This window comes from Gavia stellata, chromosome 14 (genome assembly GCF_030936135.1).
Source record: "Gavia stellata isolate bGavSte3 chromosome 14, bGavSte3.hap2, whole genome shotgun sequence".
Classification (NCBI taxonomy): Eukaryota; Metazoa; Chordata; class Aves; order Gaviiformes; family Gaviidae; genus Gavia; species Gavia stellata.
The window spans coordinates 16,028,763-16,050,634 of record NC_082607.1 but is presented as its reverse complement, the minus strand read 5'-3'; the positions used below and the strand labels follow the sequence as shown (position 1 = coordinate 16,050,634).

At 41.3% G+C, this 21,872-nt stretch overlaps 1 protein-coding gene across 4 annotated transcripts in view; it reads left to right on the top strand.

Moving 5' to 3' along the window:
* Positions 1-3,935: 3,935 nt before the first annotated feature.
* Positions 3,936-21,872, top strand: part of TBC1D8B (TBC1 domain family member 8B) — a 42,113-nt gene continuing 24,176 nt past the window's right edge. For all 4 annotated transcript variants that reach the window (XM_059824650.1, XM_059824649.1, XM_059824648.1 and 1 more), the window contains exons 1-5: positions 3,936-4,065; positions 14,641-14,751; positions 18,961-19,079; positions 19,706-19,931; positions 20,871-21,111. In XM_059824650.1, coding sequence (XP_059680633.1) covers positions 3,936-4,065; positions 14,641-14,751; positions 18,961-19,079; positions 19,706-19,931; positions 20,871-21,111 — 827 coding nt within the window. The remainder of the gene's footprint in view (positions 4,066-14,640; positions 14,752-18,960; positions 19,080-19,705; positions 19,932-20,870; positions 21,112-21,872) is intronic.

Sequence of the window (21,872 nt, the reverse complement as noted above, 5' to 3'; positions counted from 1 at the left end):
TTCCCATAAAATGGAGAGACTTAGTCCATCTCAGTCTTTAGATTGAAATATCTGCACTTGTCAAATGACCTAACAGTTTGACAGAATAAATATACACGTCTAACCTGGCTGTTTGATTTAATGGAATTTCATTCCATGTTTAGCATACGCCAGCTCAGATGGTAGACCTGCCTTTTCACTCAGGTTTAGGCTGATGTTTTTCCTGTGCAGATTTGAATGGAGTTCCACTCCCGCAGGGGTGTAATGGCTGGTGTTTTGGAATAGATGGAAGAAAATCTACTGGCTTTGGCAATTTAATTTTGGCACTAAGGGAAAATTGAAACCAAATTGGAATGTTCACCCACTGTGAATTACCAACTGTGTAATTCTCTGCACTGGTTGTTCAACTTGGTTATACAGAGTGAAGCCAAAATTTATTTATATAGCTATTTATCTATTTATAGAATCTTGGCTATGGTTATTTGAGGGAAGTAATTTACCATTTCTAGGAGGTCTTTAATACAGTGAAAGAAAAATTTTGCAGCACTAAATGGATCTCTGTTGCTGGAGAATGCATTGATTAGAGTGTAGGATGATTGTGCACTGATTAAGAAAGAATTTAAATGCCTATAAATAAATTCCTTCAAGCTGAAAGAAGAGCACTCTTTGCATCTTAACAGTATTTGGTTAAGAATCCAGTGTCTGAGGGAATTGGAAAAAAGACAGCCATTCAAGACCTTGAACCAAGGGAGAGAAAACCAAAACAGATATTTTCCAAGCAGTAGCATTATACTGTTAAATTTTTATCCAGTTAACAAAGTTTTAATCTTACCTGAAAGGGGTTTGCAGAGAGGTGGATGTTGACCTCTTTTCCCAAGTGATGAGTGACAGGACAAGAGGAAATGGCCTCAAGTTGTGCCAGGGGTGGTTCAGACTGGATATTAGGAAAAAATTCTTTACTGAGAAAGTGGTGAGACACTGGAATAAACTGCCCAGGGAGGTGGTGGAGTCACCATCCCTGGAGGTATTCAAGGAACGTGTGGATGTGGCATTGTGGGACATGGTTTAATGGGCACGGTGGTGGTTTTTTTGGTTGATGGTTGGACTTGATGATCTTACAGGTCTTTTCCAACCTTGGTGATTCTGTGGTGAGAATGCAATGATGTCCTAACATGTCCAGTGTGTGTGAGATGCCAAAAGGCAAGCTCTGGGTCAGAAATGCCAAGGGCATCTCTCCTTACAATTAGCATCGGAATTAGAAGACCTGTGTTAGATCCTTAATAACTATTTCCTATCCAAAGGCTTGGCTAATTGGGGAAAATTAAATGGTAAACACTCTCTCTGGGAATGCTCTTAGAAGAGCAGCATCCATGCAGGAATCACTCTATCAGTTCACTTGCTAAATCTCCAGGAACCTGCTAATGTCTGTTACTCTCAGTCACTTCGGGGGGGGGGGAGGGGGGATTGAAGAAACTGCCTCATGAAGAATGATGTACTAGTGTATCTAGGAGTTGTTTGCCTTCTCTCATTAATGTTTTATTTGTGTTAGTTACCACATGCTGGCTAATGACTTTTAATTCGTTTTTGCTTTCTAGTAAAGGTAAAGCACTAGAAATTTGTTGCTTCCTACTCTGTTATAAAATCAGGTTAAAAAATGGTAGTATTAGTTAAATCTATATTCAGCCCCAAAGGTAAAACCTTTTAATACTACAACTTGTTTTGCTGTGGTGCAATGGGTGATTGGAAGTAAAGAAAAAAAAGTCTCACATGAGTGCAATTCACCCACTTTTGAAGCCTTCCAGTGAGTTAAATGTGATTGCACACTCGGTTCTGCTTTCACACTGGTGCCTTTGGGTAGGCGATTCCTTACGCAGCTGGAACTGGATGGGCGTTGCCAAACATCCTTCTGTGAGCGCTTGGCAAAATCTCCCCGTGCCTGTGCTCGCAAATAGACTAGTGCTGGCAGAAGCATTTTTGGTAGTGAAGTACATTTGGGACTATTGAAAGGGATGAAAGGAAGACAGGATAAAGCAAAAGTGCCAAGTTTGCAACCTATAGTTAATGCATGATGTGCATAATTTCTTTTAGAAAGAGCTCAGAGTAGAGGTTGAGTTTAAATAACCGTGTGCTGATTTTTTTGTATGATACGCAATCAATAAAGCATTATTCTTGAAAATCTTAGGAAGGTCAATTATGCTGGAAAGACAGTGCTAAGGGAAGGATCTGACAGGACAGCAAACTGCAGAGAAGTTCCTGAGAAATGGGAATGTCCTACTCACTCCATTTGTACTGCATGACAGATTGTGTCAGGACCAGGAGTGAGTCTTGCACAGAGGTGGGAAAAGACAGTAACTCTGAGAAGTCTCCAGCACCAGCGACCTGGAGCGGAGGAGGCAGTGGGTCTTCCACTCCTGGAAGGTTTTTGTTTGTGTTTTTGGTCCGCGCTAAAAGATACCGTTTAGGAAGCAGAGGGCTATATCAAGTGTAAGGTCTCAGGGAGAGATTTGGAGCTCTTTGGGGTGTAGTAGAGATTGGAGAAGAAACAGCAAGAGAGGGGCCTCAATAATGGGCAGACTGAGCAGCCGGGTGGCTGTGATCATGATTTCATGGGGAGCTGGGAGTTACGCTGTGCTGACCAGTGCTCATGGAAAGCATGAAATCTTGGGAAATCCTTGGCTGCCAGCTACCTATGGCAGAATAGTTTCAGCATCTGATTTTTTTTGAAACTTAGCTGTGAGATAACTGCTCTTTAAATCAGGAGAAAGCAGCAACATAAGAGAGCAGTAAGAGTGGATACTCAAGCGCAGTCCCTAGCAGTATGAAAGGCGCTGTCTTGTTCCTTAACAGGATAGATTGATTTATTCTAGCACAGAACAACTGGTAAAGTCAGTCTGCAAATAATCCGAAGAGCTAGTCATTGAGGACAAATTCCGAAGCTCTTGCAGATAAATCATGAAAATACTGAGACCACGAGTCAAGCTGCTGTTAAGGCAACAACAACGTCTATTCTCCTCCAAATTAGGGCTGAATTGTGTTGGGTGATAGAAGCGATGAGGCAGATTTTCTTTTTATAACATGAAACGTAAATAGGCGATGTCGACCATGTGTCTGCTTCTGCAGCCGCTGGGGCCGCTCCTCTGCTCCTGGCGTGGCATGCAGCCGGGGAGGGGACATACACGGGCGCTGTGACTGGGGTGCTGTAGTCGCTGGAGGTGGTGGTCATGGCTCCCTTCCTTGCGTGGCAGGTTTTTCCTGTGTTTTCTTCTGTGGCCCAGGCTCCTGCTGCAGCGTAAGGCTTAGGCCTGACAGGAAAACAAACGTAAAAGCCAAAGTCTCTGGTGATGTCTGTCTTCTGGGCTGGAGTATTTGGCCAAAATTGTAAGTGGGACTTCTCTCATTGGCAGAGAGGACATAAAAGCATCCAACCCGCTTTATGAAGGCATTTTAGGGACACGCTGGAGGCCCGTCGGGGAGGCCCGAGCCCGCTGCGGCCCTGCCTGACAGGAGGGAGGCAGGGGCCGGACAGCTCCCGGACAGGGGCAGGGGCGGGGCCGTGTGCGGGGAGCGGAAGGAAGAGTCTCTCCCCGAGCCCGTAGGGCAGAAGGAGCCGTAAGTTTCAGGCCGCCTCCCCGGGCGGGGACGAGCCTGGGGGGGGTGTAGGCAGAGTCTCCCCCGTCCTCTCTCCAACTGCCCCTGACGCCCAGGCAGGCTGCTGCCACACAGCCCAGGAGGCGGGCAGCCGCGCACGGCCCGACGGGAGCTGTAGTACTGAGACAGTGGCGCTGCGCTGCCAGCCAGCCGCGAGAACTACAGTTCCCAGCATGCCTCGGGCAGGGGCGCACCCCCCCACCCCGGCGGCGGCGCTTGGCAGTCGGGCTGTGTACGTGGGAGCGGGAGGCCGGGCGGCGCGGCGGGCATGGGTGGCGGCGGCGGCGGGGAGTGAGGGGGCCGCCGCGATGTGGCTGAAGCCCGAGGAGGTGCTGCTGAAAAATGCCCTCAAGCTGTGGGTGCAGGAGCGCTCCAACCAGTACTTCGTGCTGCAGAGGCGGCGGGGCTACGGCGAGGAGGGCGGAGGCGGGCTGGCAGGTACTGCCCCCCCGGGGGCCGGGGCAGGGTCTCCCCTCGGCTCGGCGGCGGGGCGGGGCCGCCTCAGGCCCGGTCCCTCAGGGGCCGGCGGGAGAAGGGGCCGGAGGAAGGGCTGGAGGGGGAGGATCGCCGTTTGCCGGTCCTGGGACCTCCAGCGCCGGAGGGGCAGGGAGGAGGGCAGGCCTGGCCGAGTTTTGGAGCCCTTGACCTTCATGGGGCTTCTCATGTGGTTCTCCGTTTCCTCCTTTTTTCCCCCCTCTCTCATTTTTCCTTGCTTGAGAGGCGTTTCAAAAGACATCCCGCTGGGAAAGGGAAGGCTTGATGAAGTTTCCAGCACGCTCCATGTGGGATGGGGCCTGCTGGTGCCCATGGCAGCACGGCACCCAGGTGTAGGGGAGCCCGGTGGGGATGTGCATGCTGGCAGGGCTGGGGCGGCTGCCTGCTCTGGGCCAGCTGCCACCCTTGGGGTGCTACGTAGAGCTGAGGTCAGCGTGGCCCAACACTTGGTACTAGCTTAACAGCCCTTTGCGCCAACGGACACCCTGGCAGAGTTAGATTTGCAGCTTGTTCGAAGAGGAGACGTCAGAAGAAATGACGGATCTGTCTCGCTTTGGCAAGATGCTCATTTCCAAATCCCTTTTCCTGCATGCATCTGAGGCTGCTCGAAATGAACTCCTGCTCAGGCATTCCTGATCGCTTATTTTAAAAACAAGCATGTGATTTGATGGAGCTTGTCAGGAGGGGTGGGCCAGGAAAGTGACAGGGCATTGACCACCGTGTAATAAACTTTGTTTCAGGAGAACTTCAAGGTATGGAGTTGAGTTTCTATTTTTAATTGCTGTCTGTTTGTATCATTACGCACTGCAGGGACCCCAGCTACCACGGAGACCTCTGTTGCGGTGGTAGCTGTTCAGACTAGAACTGACTCCCTCATATTCTGGTGGTGTCTGTCATTGACGCTGTCAAGGAGAAATGCTACAGGGAAGCAGAGTAAAGTTGTTCCTGGGTGGGATATGGTTCTTGGGTGTTTTGCATGAGTTGCATCTCTTCGTGTTTTCTAGGCTCTCTCTAATTGTGTCATTGTAAAGGAAGCTATATTAAACATGAGGCGTAAATAACATTTATTCATTCTACCAGACAAAAACACAAAGTCCAAATTTTGGCTGATGAATTTCAGATGTAGAAATAGGCCTCCTAGCTGGAGGTGAGGCATTCTTCATTGGCATCTGAACCACTTGCAGGGCACAAGGAGAGTGTAAAAAGAGATAATTACAAAATCCCAGATTCTTTTCTAGGGGTATCATAATATTATAGATAGATAGATAAAGCTAGGCTTCAGCTTAGAACCAAGGGGATATTTTGCAACCTTGGAAGTCTTGTGGTCATCAGGCTAGATTGGCCGTTCTCTGTCCTGGTATCTTCGGAAGCCAAGGAACCTGAGTTGGTATGAAGGTTGTCTTTCTGTGTGATAAAATTCATTTAAGAACTATGACTAAAGTGAAACAAGGAGAACTAGAATTAGGTGTTCATTTAAAAACATCCTTATAGGCTTACAGCTGGACAGACAGCGGGGGCCTCCTGGTGCCCTTCGGTTTTTGTTGAAGGTGAGACTTCTATCACTAGTCTTCTGTCCTTGATGGCGTTTGACAGCGTGGAAAAACACTTGAATGGGATAGTTCCTGTACTATGCTTTTTTTATGTGGCATTGCACATTTTATTTCTGTAGCTTTTCTCGTAATGTTAGATTCATACAGATTTCATCTGTGCAAGTTATGTTTTTCACTGGACAGAAACAGAAAGAGTGAGGTGTTATTGAAGTAAGATTGTGATTAAGAAAGATTAACAAGAAAATTGGAAAAAATGCAGTTACATTTGTGTTTGCAAGTTTGAAAATATTCAAACCTCCTAGGTATAAGCTAGCATAATCTGCTATGCCTGATTTTAATTTTATATTGCTATGTGTCACTCAAGAAAATTAGCGCTTACTTTAGAAAAAACCAATGAACAGCTATTATCTTATGAGGTCATCGCAAATGTGCCAAGTAGAATCTTGTTCTGAACAGCAATTTTCAGCTGGTGAGATAAGGCTAGAGGTAACTGGCAGCAATGAGGGACGGGGGAGTTATGTGTGAGAGAGGCAGGCAGCAGTGCAACACTAAGTCTTGAGGGAAGGGAGGGGCAGTGCCTCAAGGCAGGAATGGGAAGAAAGATGAACACTGCTGCAGGGTTTGAAGAGCAGTAATGGGGACTAGCTGAGGAGGCAGTAGCAAAGGATTCCCAACAATACAGGAGTATACTTGGTAAGACAGACTTTAAGGAGGGGAGATGTGAGTTTTGAGGAAGCAGCCAGTAGCAGGAGAAGGCACAGGCCGAGGAGAAAAAGATACATGGCATCAGAGACACTTACCTGAATGAAGACTGGGAATTCTGGTGCTGTCCTAGGTTTAGAAAGAAGGCTGCATTTGGATTTGTTTGTATGACCCTTCTGGAATGACTGTTACAGCAGAACCAATTTGTAATCTGTAGATGATACAGTTAGCTCTTACGGCTTGTGTCCACACACAGCATAGTTCTGAGTTGGCTAGTGTGGATAAAAATGGACAGAAATATCTTGTGCTGGTTTTGCTTAGCCTTGGCTTTCTTCCTGCAGGTATGCACTTGCTTAGCTTTACATTTCATTCTGTTTCCTTTCTTAGGTCTCACCTAAGGTTACGGATGCTGTAACCTGTTTGACTGGTTCTACATCTGATAATTCAGCATGCAATAGGCTGTCGCAAAGTATGTTGCTCTATGTCTGGCAGTGCAACTGTGTGATCACTGGTTGTTCCGTCTTCTCAAGAGCTGCTAGGGTAGAACTACTCAGGTTTTTTTAGAGTGTATAGATAAGAATATAGTTAGGCAAAATGGCCCATGTGCTGAAGCGCAGTTATGATGACAGAAAACCTGTGTTGTGAATGCACGTGCTGTAACCAAGGTCTAGTGAGATTAAGCATGTTGGTCACAAAGGTGTTGTTTTGGTTAGACAGGACCTTAATTAGGAGATGGGTATTCCTGGAGTAGTTATATGAATGAGTACTTGGTGTCATAAAATACCAGTCTTTCACTGAAATTTCGGAAAACAAATTATTTGTTTTCTGCTTCCATTCTTTCAATGTGCCTCTTTCCACTTGAGAAATTTAAGTAAAATGCAACTGTGAGAGGAGAAGAACTTATCGATGAAATACATGGTTGGAACTAGTCTTCTCTACTTGTGTATGTGCTGTGCTTGGAAAGGTAGGGAAAACCCCTGACTCTTCAAGTCCTGGATTTCCTGTGGCAGTTATTGCCATCCTGAATCTGTAGAAGGCCCCTGCTGGTATTCCTGCTTTTTGAAAGATGTAGCTTGTTGTCTGCTTCATTGCTAGCTACTTTGCAGGCACAGGAGTTTGGAGGAAGGGGAGACAGAGCTAGGCTTGTATGTGTGCTCTGGGGAAATTTTCCTTATCTGTTATCTGTCAAAAGGAATAATATTAAAGTATTATCAAGTAGTGGATATCAGTGGCAAGGACTTGTCTCTAACAGAATTTTGTGGTGGACCAATTAAAAAAGTACTTGGTGATCTTTGTACAAACTTAAAGAAATTTATTTTGGTAGGAACCACGGGACCGGAGAGGAAACTTGCGCTGTAGCTAGACTCGGTATGCAGCAAAGAAGATGCTTGCTTTTCGATACTTAAAGGTCTGTGCTGTGACATCACTAATTATACAGTGTTAGAATAAATGGCAGAAATCATTTACACCTGCTGGTGTTTTAGCATACTGAGCTTTTGGTGTGGCTTGCTTGCTGCAGGTCCTCAACTGTGATAGGAATCAAAAGGAAAACTTGCTAGATTAATAAAGGTCTGAAATGATCTATGCTGCGTATTTTTTTCAGCAGCTGTAGCAAAGATTATTTTGCAGTGCATATATTTGTGAGACAAATAACACCACTCTGTTAAGAAGCATATTTACATTTGGGGGTGACAGGTAGGAAAATGACCAGCACATGCTTCCCAATTCGTGTTATACAGCTTTTTTAGCTGTACAGAAGCAAAGATAAGGAGGAGCTGTGATATTTGCGATACATTTTCTCTACCTACCAAGGAGACTAATACTTACCTTTTTTCAGAGTTGTGCTTCTAATTTTCCCTTCTTTCAAGGATATCTTTATTCCCACAGATAGGCAAGATAGATTGCCATACAAGGGCTTGGATACATACCTTAGTTTAGTTTAATGAGTTACTGTTGTCTTACCTGAGTCATAACCACTGACCGTAATGTACTTGAGCTATTGTAAATGGAGATGAAATCTTTTTTTTCACTGAAGGCTTAAACTAGCCTGTTTTACATCTCAATGGACTAAGAACATTTGCATCGCAGCCCATGCTCAGTATTTCATTAAGCTGAGGTTTCTTAGTCACGAGATCAAGTTCACTTAGGAAACAAAATTAAGCAAAAAAGAGTTCTGTGCTTAATTTGAGGAAATAGAAAAAAGAGTCTTATTCACAAGCTGGCGTTCATGTGTTTTAAATCAAATACACAGAGACAATGGCTTTTCATGGTTTATATGGTATGTATTTGTATCGTAGTTTATCCGGTGAAAACTGGGGCTTCAGTCTTTTTTTTAAAACTGAACCAAAATCTCTGTAAAACTATTTTCTGTTACGGAATGAAGCTTTACCCTGTCTCTGTAAATAAATATTTACTGTAGTAGGGATTTACAGTTTGGATCTCCTGCATTGTAATTTGGCAACAGTTCACTCTGGATGTGTGTTTCTCCCCTGAGATTATATCCTGCACCAGAGAAGCCTTTGTGGAAGTTACATAGGGTCTGCTATGTTACTCTGGTAGTTTGGATTTCAATGGACCTACATCTTCTGATTATGTTTTTAAAAAAGGTTTTGCTGAAAAATACAGTCCATTTAAATTGTAGTTGGGATATTTGAATTTGTCTTTGCTTACTTATGCTTACTTATGCTTACTTATGCAACAGATTTCAGTTTTGTAGTAAATCTGTGTATTTCACATACTGTTCCTATTGAATTTATTCCTTGCTGTTGTATCTAGGTATTACATTGCCATCAAGATTTATTTTTCTTTTCAATTCACAATTTATGAACAGGTTGACTTTATGGTACAAAAACAACTAAAAAAATTCATTTGAAGTTCATTACTTTTATTCTCCACATTTATACTTCTTCAAACCTAGAAATTTTAGTTGTCAGGACATGGCTATTTAAAACCTCTCTTAAGGTTGCTCTAGGCTTTCTTGCTGTGAGGTATCCTCTGTAGGAGTCTCTGGAGTCTCTGTGTACCTAAGAATCATATGCTGAAAGCTTAGGACAATGCCTGTAAATGGTTTTAGCTCTTGAAGTGTGACAGATTCAAAATGAAGGATGTTTGCTATTGTATTGTGTTTGCGTGGCAAGGTTTTGAGAGTGGGGGGGCTGCAGGGGTGGCTTCTGTGAGAAGATGCTAGAAGTTTCCCCTGTGTCTGATAGAGCCAACGCCAGCCGGCTCCAAGATGGACCCATTACTGGCCAAGGCCGAGCCCATCAGTGACGGTGGTAGCACCTCTGGGATAAGATATTTAAGAAGGGGAAAAAACTGCTGCGCAAGAGTAGCCAGGAGAGAAGAGTGAGAATATGTGAGAAAGAACTCTGCAGACCCCAAGGTCAGTGAAGAAGGAGAGGGAGGAGATGCTCCAGGTGCTGGAGCAGAGATTCCCCTGCAGCCCCTGGTGAAGACCATGGTGAGGCAGGCTGTGCCCCTGCAGCCATGGGGGTCTATGGTGGAGCAGATATCCACCTGCAGCCCATGGAGGACCCCCACGCTGGAGCAGGTGGATGCCCGAAGGAGGCTGTGACCCCATGGAGATCCCACACTGGAGCAGGCTCCTGGCAGGACCTGTGGACCCGTGGAGAGAGGAGCCCACGCTGGAGCCGGTTTGCTGGCAGGACTTGTGACCCCGTGGGGGACCCACGCTGGAGCAGTCTGTTCCTGAAGGACTGCACCCGGGGAAAGGACCCACACTGGAGCAGCTCGTGAAGAACTGCAGCCTGTGGGAAGGACTCACATTGGAGAAATTTGTGGAGGACTGTCTCCCATGGGAGGGACCCCACGCTGGAGCAGGGGAAGAGTGTGAGGAGTCCTCCCCCTGAGGAGGAAGGAGCGGCAGAGACAAGGTGTGATGAACTGACCACAAACCCCATTCCCCATCCCCCTGCACTCCTTGGGGGGAGGAGGTAGAGAAATCAGGGGTGAAGTTGAGCCTGGGAAGAAGGGAGGGGTGGGGGGAAGGTGTTTTAAGATTTGGTTTTATTTCTCATTACCCTACTCTGATTTGATTGGTAATAAATTAAATTAATTACCCAAGTGGAGTCTGTTTTGCCCGTGAGGGTAGTTGCTGAGTGATCTACCTGTCCTTCTCTTGACCCATGAGCCTTTTGTTGTATTTTTTCTCCCTCTGTCCAGCTGAGGAGGGGAGTGATAGAGTGGCTTGGTGGGCACCTGGCATCCAGCCAGGGTCTACCCACCACAGCTATCTATCACAAACTTACTTGTTTTACAGTATTTTTTTCCCCTTTGGTTCTGCTCTGTTGAGCCTTTGAATTCTTCAGATTGTAGAAGTGAGCAATTATTGCTGAAATGAAGCTGACTGTAGCTTCAGAATATCACTCTCTGCAGTTGTTGACACTCAGAGGAAGCTTTTACAGTACTTTCAAACAGCTCCTTTCTATGATGATGTAAATAAACTAAGAGAGAGAACTCAGTTGTACATCAGAGTGTCTGCTTTTCAAAATCCTTAGTGTAATGGGGCTCACCAGTGTTGTACTAATAGAACATTTCTGTTTGTAAGGAACTCTTACAGTCTTACAAATATTTTATGTCCCTTAACACTTCTAGTGTAGCAAATCAGGAGGCTGTCTGATCCAGTTTTAGTATAATTTTTAATTATTGACCTCAAAGGTACTGTTATGTATTAGAGGAGAGAACAGGCTTGTGCTAACTTTGCTTCAGAACAATAGTGCTCTTTTAAAAAAAGACAACAGCATGTTTTCTTTGCTTCCAATTCTTTATTGGTAAAATGGAACTTACATTATTCTGTTCGCATTACAGTAGTCCCACAAAGGATAGGAAGTAGTCAGATTGCTGGGTATAATATACATATTTAAAATAAAGAAGTTCATCAGCAGTAAAAAAGATGTAACTGACAGCTATTCCAGGAAAAAAAAAAATATCTTTGAGATTGTAGGTTGAAAAGGACCAAAAAAAGAAGGCGAATGTTAGTACCCTCTTGATGTACTTGGTGAAATGAATATAGAAGAACAAAGTGGTGTTGTCCCCAAACGGCAAAATGCTGGGCAGTTATTTTCATGTAACATATTGGCTTCATTGCTGTAAATTGGTACAACTGAGAGCAGAATTCATTGCTGATATGTTTTGGTGCATGTCTCTGCAGCTAACGTTGATATTTTGCTAACCAAATGTTTTAGAGACTTTGTGGAAGAACACATCCTTATTTCAAAGCTATTCTGGATTCCTTGCCATTTATTTTATTTTCTAGGGTATTTTCCCCTAGATTTTAAGTATCTAGGGTATTTCCCAGTAGTTTTACTCAAGTAGCTATGCAACTGAATATGTTTTCTAAAAGCGGAGCCCTTTCTCCTTGTAAATAAGCATCACCTTCCATATCTACACCTGAAGTCGTTCTCTGGGTAAGGCAAGAGGACGATTTAGGCAGAATCCCCAGTAGAAACTGTGGGGTCTAGCTTTGAGCAGACATGAGAGTGGATGACCTTCTGCAGGTTGTCCCTAAAATTGGTTGTTTGAGAGCAACATGTACCACATTTCATTAGCGAGGGATTGGCAAGTACAGCTGAACTGCTTTTTCCCTGTGCCTCCCTTTTGGAGATAAAGGTAGTGTCTGGGCTCAGCAGTTACTGATTCTTGTGTTACCTACTCCCTTATTTTACAGTTAATATCCTTGTCATTATATAGGTGAATTTTAAACCTCTGCAACCCTGAAAGTGAATCATTCTTCAGTAGGCTTGTGTGAATGGAGTTAGCAGAGTGCCAGCAAACTGCTCAGCAATGATCTGTCTTGCCTGGGTGAACATGGTTCTTGATTTCCCATTGGGAAATAGCAATAAGAGGGGGTGCTTGCTGAGAAGCACCCAAAAACTTGTAGTTATGGAAACCCTGACTGATAATACAGTCTTCAAAAAATTCACAGCTCCTAGAGCACTTTCAGGACTAGGGTAAGAAGGTGAGACTCTGCTGATTCCTCGCACTTATGCCAGTGGCCATAGCCGTGGAATTAGTTTGTAATGTACTGAGTATTTATTGGCTTAAGTGCAAACCTGTAGTGTATGTCGCATTTATGGACAAAGCAATATTGAGTAGTGGGACTATTGAAGTGACTGGTACTAACCTGATGCAGTTTATTATGTCTAAAATCTAATGACCTTCCAAATAGACAAAAACTGTTACAGAATTTTGAGGAGTGCTGCTTTCTAGTGCACTGTTGTAATAATTCTCTCAAGCTGAGCAGTTGCATTAACCTTGTAAATGGTGACTAATGTCCTTGTACTGTATATGATAACAGAAAATGATATTAGGAGAATTGTGAATGAAAAAATAAAACATTTGCTGAAGCAAAGCCAACTTTGAGATCAGCTCAGTGTTATGACTCATTCAGTAAGCCAGAGCTCTTTAAACAGACATTGATGTTGTTATCTATTCAATGTCTGACTTCAGTTAGAAACTACAAAAAAAAATCTACTTTCCAACAGTAACTTACAATCTATGAATTGCAGACAAGACAAGATAGGATTTTTGATTGATGTAAGGTACTGGTCTTCAGGGTTTTTTGTTGTGTGCTTCATTGTTATTCACTTCCGTTTTTTTGAAGAGAAGCAAAAGCATTCTGAAACTCTAATAGCCACAGTAACATAGTCACACAGGCTTCATGCTGAAAGTGTATCCTTAGGAAAACCACATTCTGAGGATGATTGCCTAGACTTCTCAATTTTGTCTTACTTTGCTTTCTTGTATTCTCTCGCAATTGTTATTTTTCAGAATTTGAGAGGGGGTTAATGGAAAGAAAGTGGAACAAAACGTACTAGAAGCCAACCTAAAAATTCTGAAATAATTTCAAATGTATCCCTCAGAAGTTATCTAAATCTAATGAGTGTATAGAATATTAAAAACCGGAATTGAAAGATCATTTTCCATTAAACATGGAAGGGTACTTAGAGGTGCTATAAGGGATATATTAACTTTGCATACAAGCTCTCTACCCTAATAGCATTTTTGGGGGGGAAATGCCCTGCATCCATGATTTCAGCAGGTTTGTGGAACAGACTTTACAGCATCTCTCATGGGGTTTTTTTGGGGTAATCTCGTCTCTTATTTTGCAGTTCTTCTGTAGGAGAATAAAAGCTCTGTGTGATTGCTTTGGTAACTTTGCTTTAGTTGAACTTTCCATTTATGTGGCCATGCTAGAAGGATGGCAAGCATAGGAAATACAGGAAGGAAGCATAAGATACTGTTGCTTGTATTTTTGTTTCTGTTGTAACAAGAAGAAAAAGTCTTACTTTGTGCATCAGGATCCAAAAGCTTGTGTTTTTTTCTGTATGGATTTTTCTTCTTTTAGAATTCCCTGATTCTTAGATTTAAAAGGAACTTTTAAGATATCTGGGCTAGTATTTTTATTACTGTGCAAACAGAATGATTTTGGCTGCCAAGATAAAATGCATACTCATTTTCTCAGGAAACTTTTTGCTCCCAGTCTCATTAATGAAATTAGTATATTTTGATCTGAACTCTGTTTAATAGGAGCTAATTCAGTATTTAGTGGCAGGCAGGTGACATGGCCATTGTATCTTGGGTGTATAATCTATATGGGAATAATGCACTTTATGTAATATACTTACGCATGTGATGGTAGGATGAAATATTAGTGTTCCATACTTTGTGTAGGAGTCATCTGATAGACTGTTTATGAAAAATGGCTGGCATTTTCTAGCTATAGTGTGGTATGAGCAGCAAAACTTTTGTATATACAGAAAGTATGATATGGTGTTCTCATGTAAAAACGGTGGGATTTTTATAAAAATCAGTCGTAATGGAATTGCAGACTCCTAAGAGCTGTTTCCTGTGACTGGAAAACAGAACAACAGTAAATGACTAATTAAGAGGTACTTCAATTACTGCTTGTGCTCATTGAAGTCTGGGAACTACCATGTTACTTTTCAGGTTGTCCTCTGGTTTACCATACTACATGGCTATTGCTTCCAAGGGGGTCATCTCAAAAAACTTCTTCACCCTCATTTTGTGTTTATAACGGCTTTTACTGGATCAAAATATCATCACCTCCCAAAGAGGTTCCTCTGGGAGTACTTTTTGCTTTACTCATTTGTGCTTCTTATTTTCTCAGAGTTCATTAGTCCTTACTTGGGTAGCATTCCTATTCACTAAGAAGGGAATCAGAAGTGAGTGTACATTTCAAAATCTTAGTTTCACTATGCTGTATACATTTTCTTAAATGCAACAGGTCTTCTCGTGGGAACATTAGATGCGGTGTTGGATTCTACATCGAAAGTTGCGCCATTTCGCATCCTGCATCAGACACCAGACTCTCAAGTCTACTGGTCCATTGCATGCGGTATGTACTATGATTTAGAAGCTGAGTTTATAAAGTAAAAAAATGAGGGTACAAAGTATGGGATCCATTTTTGGGTTAATCCTCTCACATCATTATTCATTCCCGTGACCTCTAAATGGTTCAAAATTATTTGCAAACCTGTGATTGACAGTAGTGTGTGGTTCTAGTTTTTCAGAATGTGTCTATGGACTCTTCATATTACAACTTCAGATTGCGTGCTTTCTGCAGTAGTCCATCAGGTACTAAAGCCTTGGTGCTCTCTTAGAATAACAGAGGCACAATCTTTTCTTCTGTAAGCTTCAAGTGTAAAGTGGCACAGTTCGGGATGATAGGGATAAGCTGACCCTTGGGAATACTAAGTGTGCTGTAGGTAGGAATAACAGGAGCTGCTTATCCTAATGTTTTTTTCTGCTTTATCTTTGCTTGCTAAAATGAGCCATGTTCCCAGTCATGGTCAGAGCTGAATTCTTCCTCATATCTCTTGCTCTCATAGTGTAAGAAGTTCATTCTCTTTCTCATGTTGTGTTATTAATCAGTAGGAAATGGAAAAGAAAATTGACCTTGAGAGTTGGAGTATGTGATTTTTCCTAGAGCATGCTTTTTGATAGCATGCATGGGTTTATTTTGTTGTGGTTTTTTTTTATCTTATTTTAAGTTTTGCAGCTTCTCCTAAAAATAAAGTCTTAATTCCTTTATACAGGCTGCTTAGTCTACTGGGTGTCCAAAGAGACCTCCATTCCAAAAGTTGAGAGGACTCTTTTATTCTTTACAAGCATCATTGTTTTTTCTTCTGAGGCATGGTCTTGCCTTTATATTGAAATTAATTAGTATTGTCATGTGGTCTAATGCTAAAAAGTCACTGTTGTGGAATTAATCTATTTCTTAGACTTACTGAAAACTCTGAAAACATCTATAATTACAGTGAAAAAGAATCATATATTTTAGTTCATTTTTCCATGCTTTAATTAGTAGCATTCTTTAAAGAAAGAAGACTCCACCTAGACTTTTCCAGGCTCTAGGCCTTCCTTTTAGGTGCCTGTGGCAAAACATGAGCTTTGCAGGAAATCTACCATTCTGCAAACACTTACATGCGTGAGTATCACAGAATCACAGAAACATTAAGGTTGGAAAAGACCTGCAAGATCATCAAGTCCAACCATCAACCCAACACCACCACGCCCACTAAACCATGTCCCGCAATGCCACGTCCACACGTTTTTTGAACACCTCCAGTGATGGTGACTCCACCACCTCCCTGGGCACCCTGTTCCAATGCTTCACCACTCTCCCAGTAAAGAAATTTTTCCTAATATCCAGCCTAAACCTCCCTTGGTGCAACTTGAGGCCATTTCCTCTCGTTCTATCACTAGTTACATGGGAGAAGAGACCAACACCCACCTCTCTGCAACCCCCTTTCAGGTAATGGTAGAGCGATAAGGCCTCCCCTCAGCTTCCTCTTCTGCAGACTAATCCCACTAATAATTGTTATGCTGTTGTTCTATTGGATTGTGCTGTTATTGCTTTATTATGAATCTTCATTGCTTCACCTTCAATGAAAAATTGTGCCTCTTGCTTTCTTTTCTATACAGTTAGCTACTTTCAAAATACAGATTTGTTCTTTTAGATGTTTAGTTGATAGTTTACACATTTCATGCTGTAATGCTAATCTGCTCCTATTCGTGTCTTGCAAGGACTTCTCTGACGGGCAATAGTCAGTGAGAGAACTGTTTAATAACAATTTAATGTAGTTTGTTACATGTCACTTTAAAAGGGCATCCTTATAAAGTTGATAGAATTTGAACAGTTTGTGAATTGGCAGTAAATAAAATTTTAGGACTCCTTCTGAAGAAGTCAGAACTGATGGTGACAGGCTATCAAAAAGGTGATAAATATGTTGGAAATACACTGTGGGGAATTTTAATGCTATCAGGTCAGCCCTTGGGAAAATACAAAGGGTAATCTTCATGTTAGGACTGAATTTATATCAATTCTGTGCTGTGTAAGTATATTTTACAACAAAAGGCCACATAATGTAGTTGCACTTTGTATTAGGAAACAGATTGTTCCTTCTATGAAGTGAAGAAATTGAAGAGACTACATTTTGTTCCTGCCATTACATATGAAGGATCTGAAACAGTACCCCTAAATCATTGAAATATTTATTAAAAATTTTCATCTTTACTGTGTCACATCTGTGCCTCTGATTCACACTGTGACTCAAATAATTGGTCTATGTGTGTAGTCTGAGAATAATAATTAGTTTGTGATTTAATTGCTGTGTTAATTACTCTTTATGTCATTTTTTAAAGTATTGTTGCAAATCCACCCTGTGTAGTGCAGTCTAACTATTTAACCATATTTAGAACAATTTCTATTAATTCCCAAGGCAACCTTAACTAAATCTGTGGAGAGCACTGAAAGTTGTTTAATTAGTCTTTACAAAGTAAATTGAGAAAAAAGAAATTGCTAAAGGTGTGTTCTCGCTTAGGGGTATTGATAGTACGTGATTACACTGACTGATTTTATTTGTGAGCATTCCTGTGGAGGACGAAACTGCCAATTAATTTATATTCTAGAATCCCTTTATTCAAACCTATGTAAATTCTCTCCCTTTTTTCCTTCTCCCTGTCTCCCACCATCTGATGGGGAGCCACCTGTCTTTAAAGAACTAACTCAGTATTGAATTTGCTGGACCTCTACTACTGTTTCGCTAGTATCATCTCTGCTTATTACTTATTACCATTTGCCTAATTTGTAATTGAGTATGTGAAAAGAATAAGATGAATTATCATAAGCATTTTGAATTTGGCCTACCACATTTTTCTAATTATAAAAATAGCTAGTGGGTAAGAGTGTTCCTTCCTTTGTATTTGAAGTAAACCAGTAATCTAAATATATTTCTGGAAAGTTCAGGTGAGATAGTTGGGGGTTTTTTTGCTATGAAGTTGCAGTGACATTCACCATGTAGAATGTGATAGCTCTCTGAACCCTCGGTTAAAAAGCAGTGTAAAGTAAATAAAGTAACAAGGTTGGCTTCTCTCTAAGGTGTTTGAAAATGCAGTATTTATATTTTTTGAACATTGAATTTTATCTTGGCTCTATGGTTTCTACATTCCTTATAGTTACTGATAACAGGTTTTTTAAGTTACTCCTCCTCTTGCACATATGTAATGAAAGGAAAGAAAACAGTCCTTATTCCCGTGTGTTTGAGTCCCAGAGGGTCCAGAAGAAAACAATACTAATTCTGTGCCAAACGTTGTTTCAAGGATCATTCAGCTTGTATGAATCAGTGAGCCTTTTTTCCTGCATCAGGAGTTAGTTCTGGTGTATGATTTCCATACAGGGTACAGCTATGCTTCTGTCCTCTTGTAGAAGCCTGCAACTGCATGAAAACAATGTGTTGTTTGGAATTACAGCATAAGCAGAACTTTGTTGTAGGTAGGATGGCATTGTTTCCTGAACAGTGATTGCCTAAGCTTTAGCGTGGTTAGAAATACAGTTAAAATGTGACTTGATAGAGAATGAGAGAACACCGTGACTTACACTGAACATGAGTAAGCAGCAATTGATTGTTTTAAGCAGCAAAATGGTTGTTTCAAGTGTCCAAAGAGAAATCTTTGCTATCTTCCTGGTTACAGTGATGTATTCCTTACATCCTTACACATGTTAGAAGGGATTTTGCACAGGAGGTTTAAGTCTTGGAGTTCTCCTCTAGAAACTTGTCGGCCAGTGATCAAAGCTGAGGATATCAAAGACCCAAATTTCATTTTCTTCTTAGTCTCCTGAATTCGATCTCACATTTCCCACCTTCTAGACTACTAGACTGGGAGTGTTCTAGCGATGCTCTGCCATCCGTGTTGGGGAGGTACTGCTGAGCTGAAGGAACTGTCAGTCCAAGTCAGGTTTCAGCACTGAGCCACACAATGTTGACAAAGCTGAGATGCTTCTGGATGTAAAGGCTAGAAATATAGCTGTGTAAAGGGCTTGAAAGATAAAAGCACGGCAGTGCACATTTTTAATGTACACCAAATACATTTTTTAGGGTACACAAGAGTTGGACAATAAATTTGATACACAAGTCCAAATTACAAGTCTGTAAATTACTCTGTGAATTGGGAATTTGCTAAGTATTCTCTTGAGTAATATTTTTAGTGAAATGATTAAAGTCCGTTCTATTTTTAAGTAATACTAACTTTCCTTTTCAATCAGGATCCAGCAGAGAAGAAATAACAGAACACTGGGACTGGTTAGAACACAATGTTATGAAGACTTTATCAGTATTTGATTCAAATGAAGATATTACGAGCTTTGTCCAGGGAAAGATAAGGGTAAGTAACAGGCACATGGTGTAATTGGGAAAGGCTAAGTATTTTTTTCCTCTAAACTTACATGAATGATATGTCCTCTTTGGAATATCAAAGGACAGCATTGTAATGCTACTTACTTCTGGTTGAGTATGTGGCTGTTAACTTCAACACACTCCATTGTTCCTGTTTATCTGCCCCACAGTTAAGTAAGGTTGTTTGACATAAACTCTAATTGGTAAATGATACACCAGATGCCTTTAGATAGTGGTCTATAACTGTTGATAAATTATTTCGCAATGATTTTAATAATGCCTGGGAAGTATGTGGTATATTTTTGTGAAGGTGCAACAGTTCACTTTATATATGCTAAATATTTAGCCCTGGAATTCTTGTGATTAAGCAAGGAAAATATATCTATTGCAGGAGACCTGGGAATGTGTGTCTTGCGTAAGTTGTGTGGGAGACTTGGTTGATGAGTCTGAAATAGCACATTTGATTTGTGACCTGTGTTTTGATCCTCAGACTATTCTTCCTGTTCTAAAACTTACTATCCTGTTAGGAGAATGCTGCGCTGTATGTATGCATGTGCATATATGACACCCACCCACATGGATGCGTATATAAAGTAACTGGTTCTTTTGTTTTAGGGTTTGATTGCTGAAGAGGGAAAAGGTTCTTTTGTGAAAGAAGAAGATCCTGAGAAGTTTCGTGAAGGTCTTATGAAGTTTGAAAAGTGTTTTGGATTACCGGAGCAGGAAAAGTTGGTTACCTATTACTCATGCAGTTATTGGAAGGGCAGAGTGCCCTGTCAAGGATGGCTTTATCTTAGTACCAACTTCCTTAGCTTTTACTCTTTTTTGCTGGGAGCAGAAAGTAAGTAAGCCTTGATACTAATGGTAGTTCCTTCACATTTTACTGTTTATCTTTCAGATTTGGAAGAATTCTTCCTATGTCCTAAGGGAGCTACTTTGCCATGTGAGCAGATGTCAACACAGAATAGAAAAAACTGCAAACATAAAACACTTTATGGAAATGAATACATTTGTGTAGCTTACTACACAATGTCCATTAGTTTTCTTCCTCTATATAAGCTTCAGAGAGAGGGCAGACCTGTTGCAGTTGACTGTAACTAAAAGTTGTCCATCATCTTTAGTTCATGATGCGTATTAATTCAGTCTGTGAGGATTACAGTTATTTCTTCACATACAGACTTAATATTTCACATGGGTGCACTACGCACTGGTGATAATTGCACATATCTTTTTTTTTCCTGTGTAACATTAGTTTGAAATGCCCGAACTGCCTCTAATAGTGTGAGCTATAACTGTATTTATCTGAAAACTAGAAAGCATAAAGAAAGTAGGATCCTTTCTAAGCTAATTTTCATTTGTATTGGGAAATGTCATAGCTAATGGGCAAGGTTCCTCTAAATGCCAATATATGATCGATTTACTTTTAGAAGCCCTGTTGGTAAACTATTAAAGTGGGGTGGCTTTTCTGATGGTGTTTGTTTGAAATTTGCAGTTTCACATGAGAGCAAAGAAAAGGTGATGTAAGCTTGTATTTTCATACATGGTGTGTCTTTAATGTTTTCCTTTCTATAAAATTCTTTCTAATGGAATTATTTTATAGGAATTGTGAAGAGAGTGCTTTTTGTGCTTGTGAGTTTGTAGCCCTTTCAAAGTGTGTTATCATTTAACTATATTGCTTAATGATATTTTATTAGTGCTGTTGACTACTACTTTTCTTTTTTAATATGAGGGTAGCAGCTAACGAGAAGTTACTCACATCTGCTTATATTTGTATTTTCAGTAAAACTTATTATCTCCTGGGATGAAATATCAAAACTTGAGAAAACTTCCAATGTGATTCTGACAGAGAACATTCATGTGGGCTCCCGTGGGGAAGATCACTATTTTTCCATGTTTTTGCACATTAGTGAAACGTTCCTTCTCATGGAGCAGCTGGCAAACTATGCTGTTAGGAGACTTTTTGACAAGGAGACATTTGAAAATGACCTAGTCCTTCATGACCCCCTGCAGATCACCAAGAGGTAATTACTTAGAGACTGCCTGCTCTGGGCCCAGTACTATTTTAGGCAAAGGGGAAGAGAATCCTTGTCTCAAGGAGATATGTAAATGTCAGCAAAGCTGGTGTTCTCCTAAACACGTGTCTCATTAAAATTTGGGATCAAAGCAATGCAAGGCATTGTAATTTATTGTTACTTTGCAGTATCAAAAGTCTGTATGAAGGCAGGAAGTGATCAAACCTTCAGAGCTGGTCTTCAACTATAGGGTTTATAGTAGTTTGAATTTTTAAAAGGTCTTCCAGCAGCATTTAGGATTAGAAAATTAAGAATGAAGCTGCAGTGTCTTCAAAGAGACCTGATTAGGAAGGATAAGGTGGAGAATAAATCATTTAATAAATGTGTAAATAATAACTGCATGGCTTTTCTGCCACTGGAGATGGGTGATAAAATCAATGAGTTGCAGATGGGTACATGGCTTTCCTTATTTATGACAGTATTTTAGGCAGTGGAAAAGATATGTATGTAAGTAACCTGACAGTTAGGGTCATTCCTTCTCAAGGAAGATGTGTGATTATTCCTTGTAGTAATTTTATGGTTTCTCTTCAGTTCTGGTTTCTCTTGAAGCAAATGTTGCCTTTTCCTCAGAGAGCTGTCCAAATTCTCACTCAAATGTTCAAGTTTTGATCTGTGGACCAAAGCTATTTACTGTGAAAAGTAACCAGGAAAAGCAAGTCTGTTGTTAGGTAACTTAAATTTACATAAAGGGACTAAATCTTTGTTGGAAA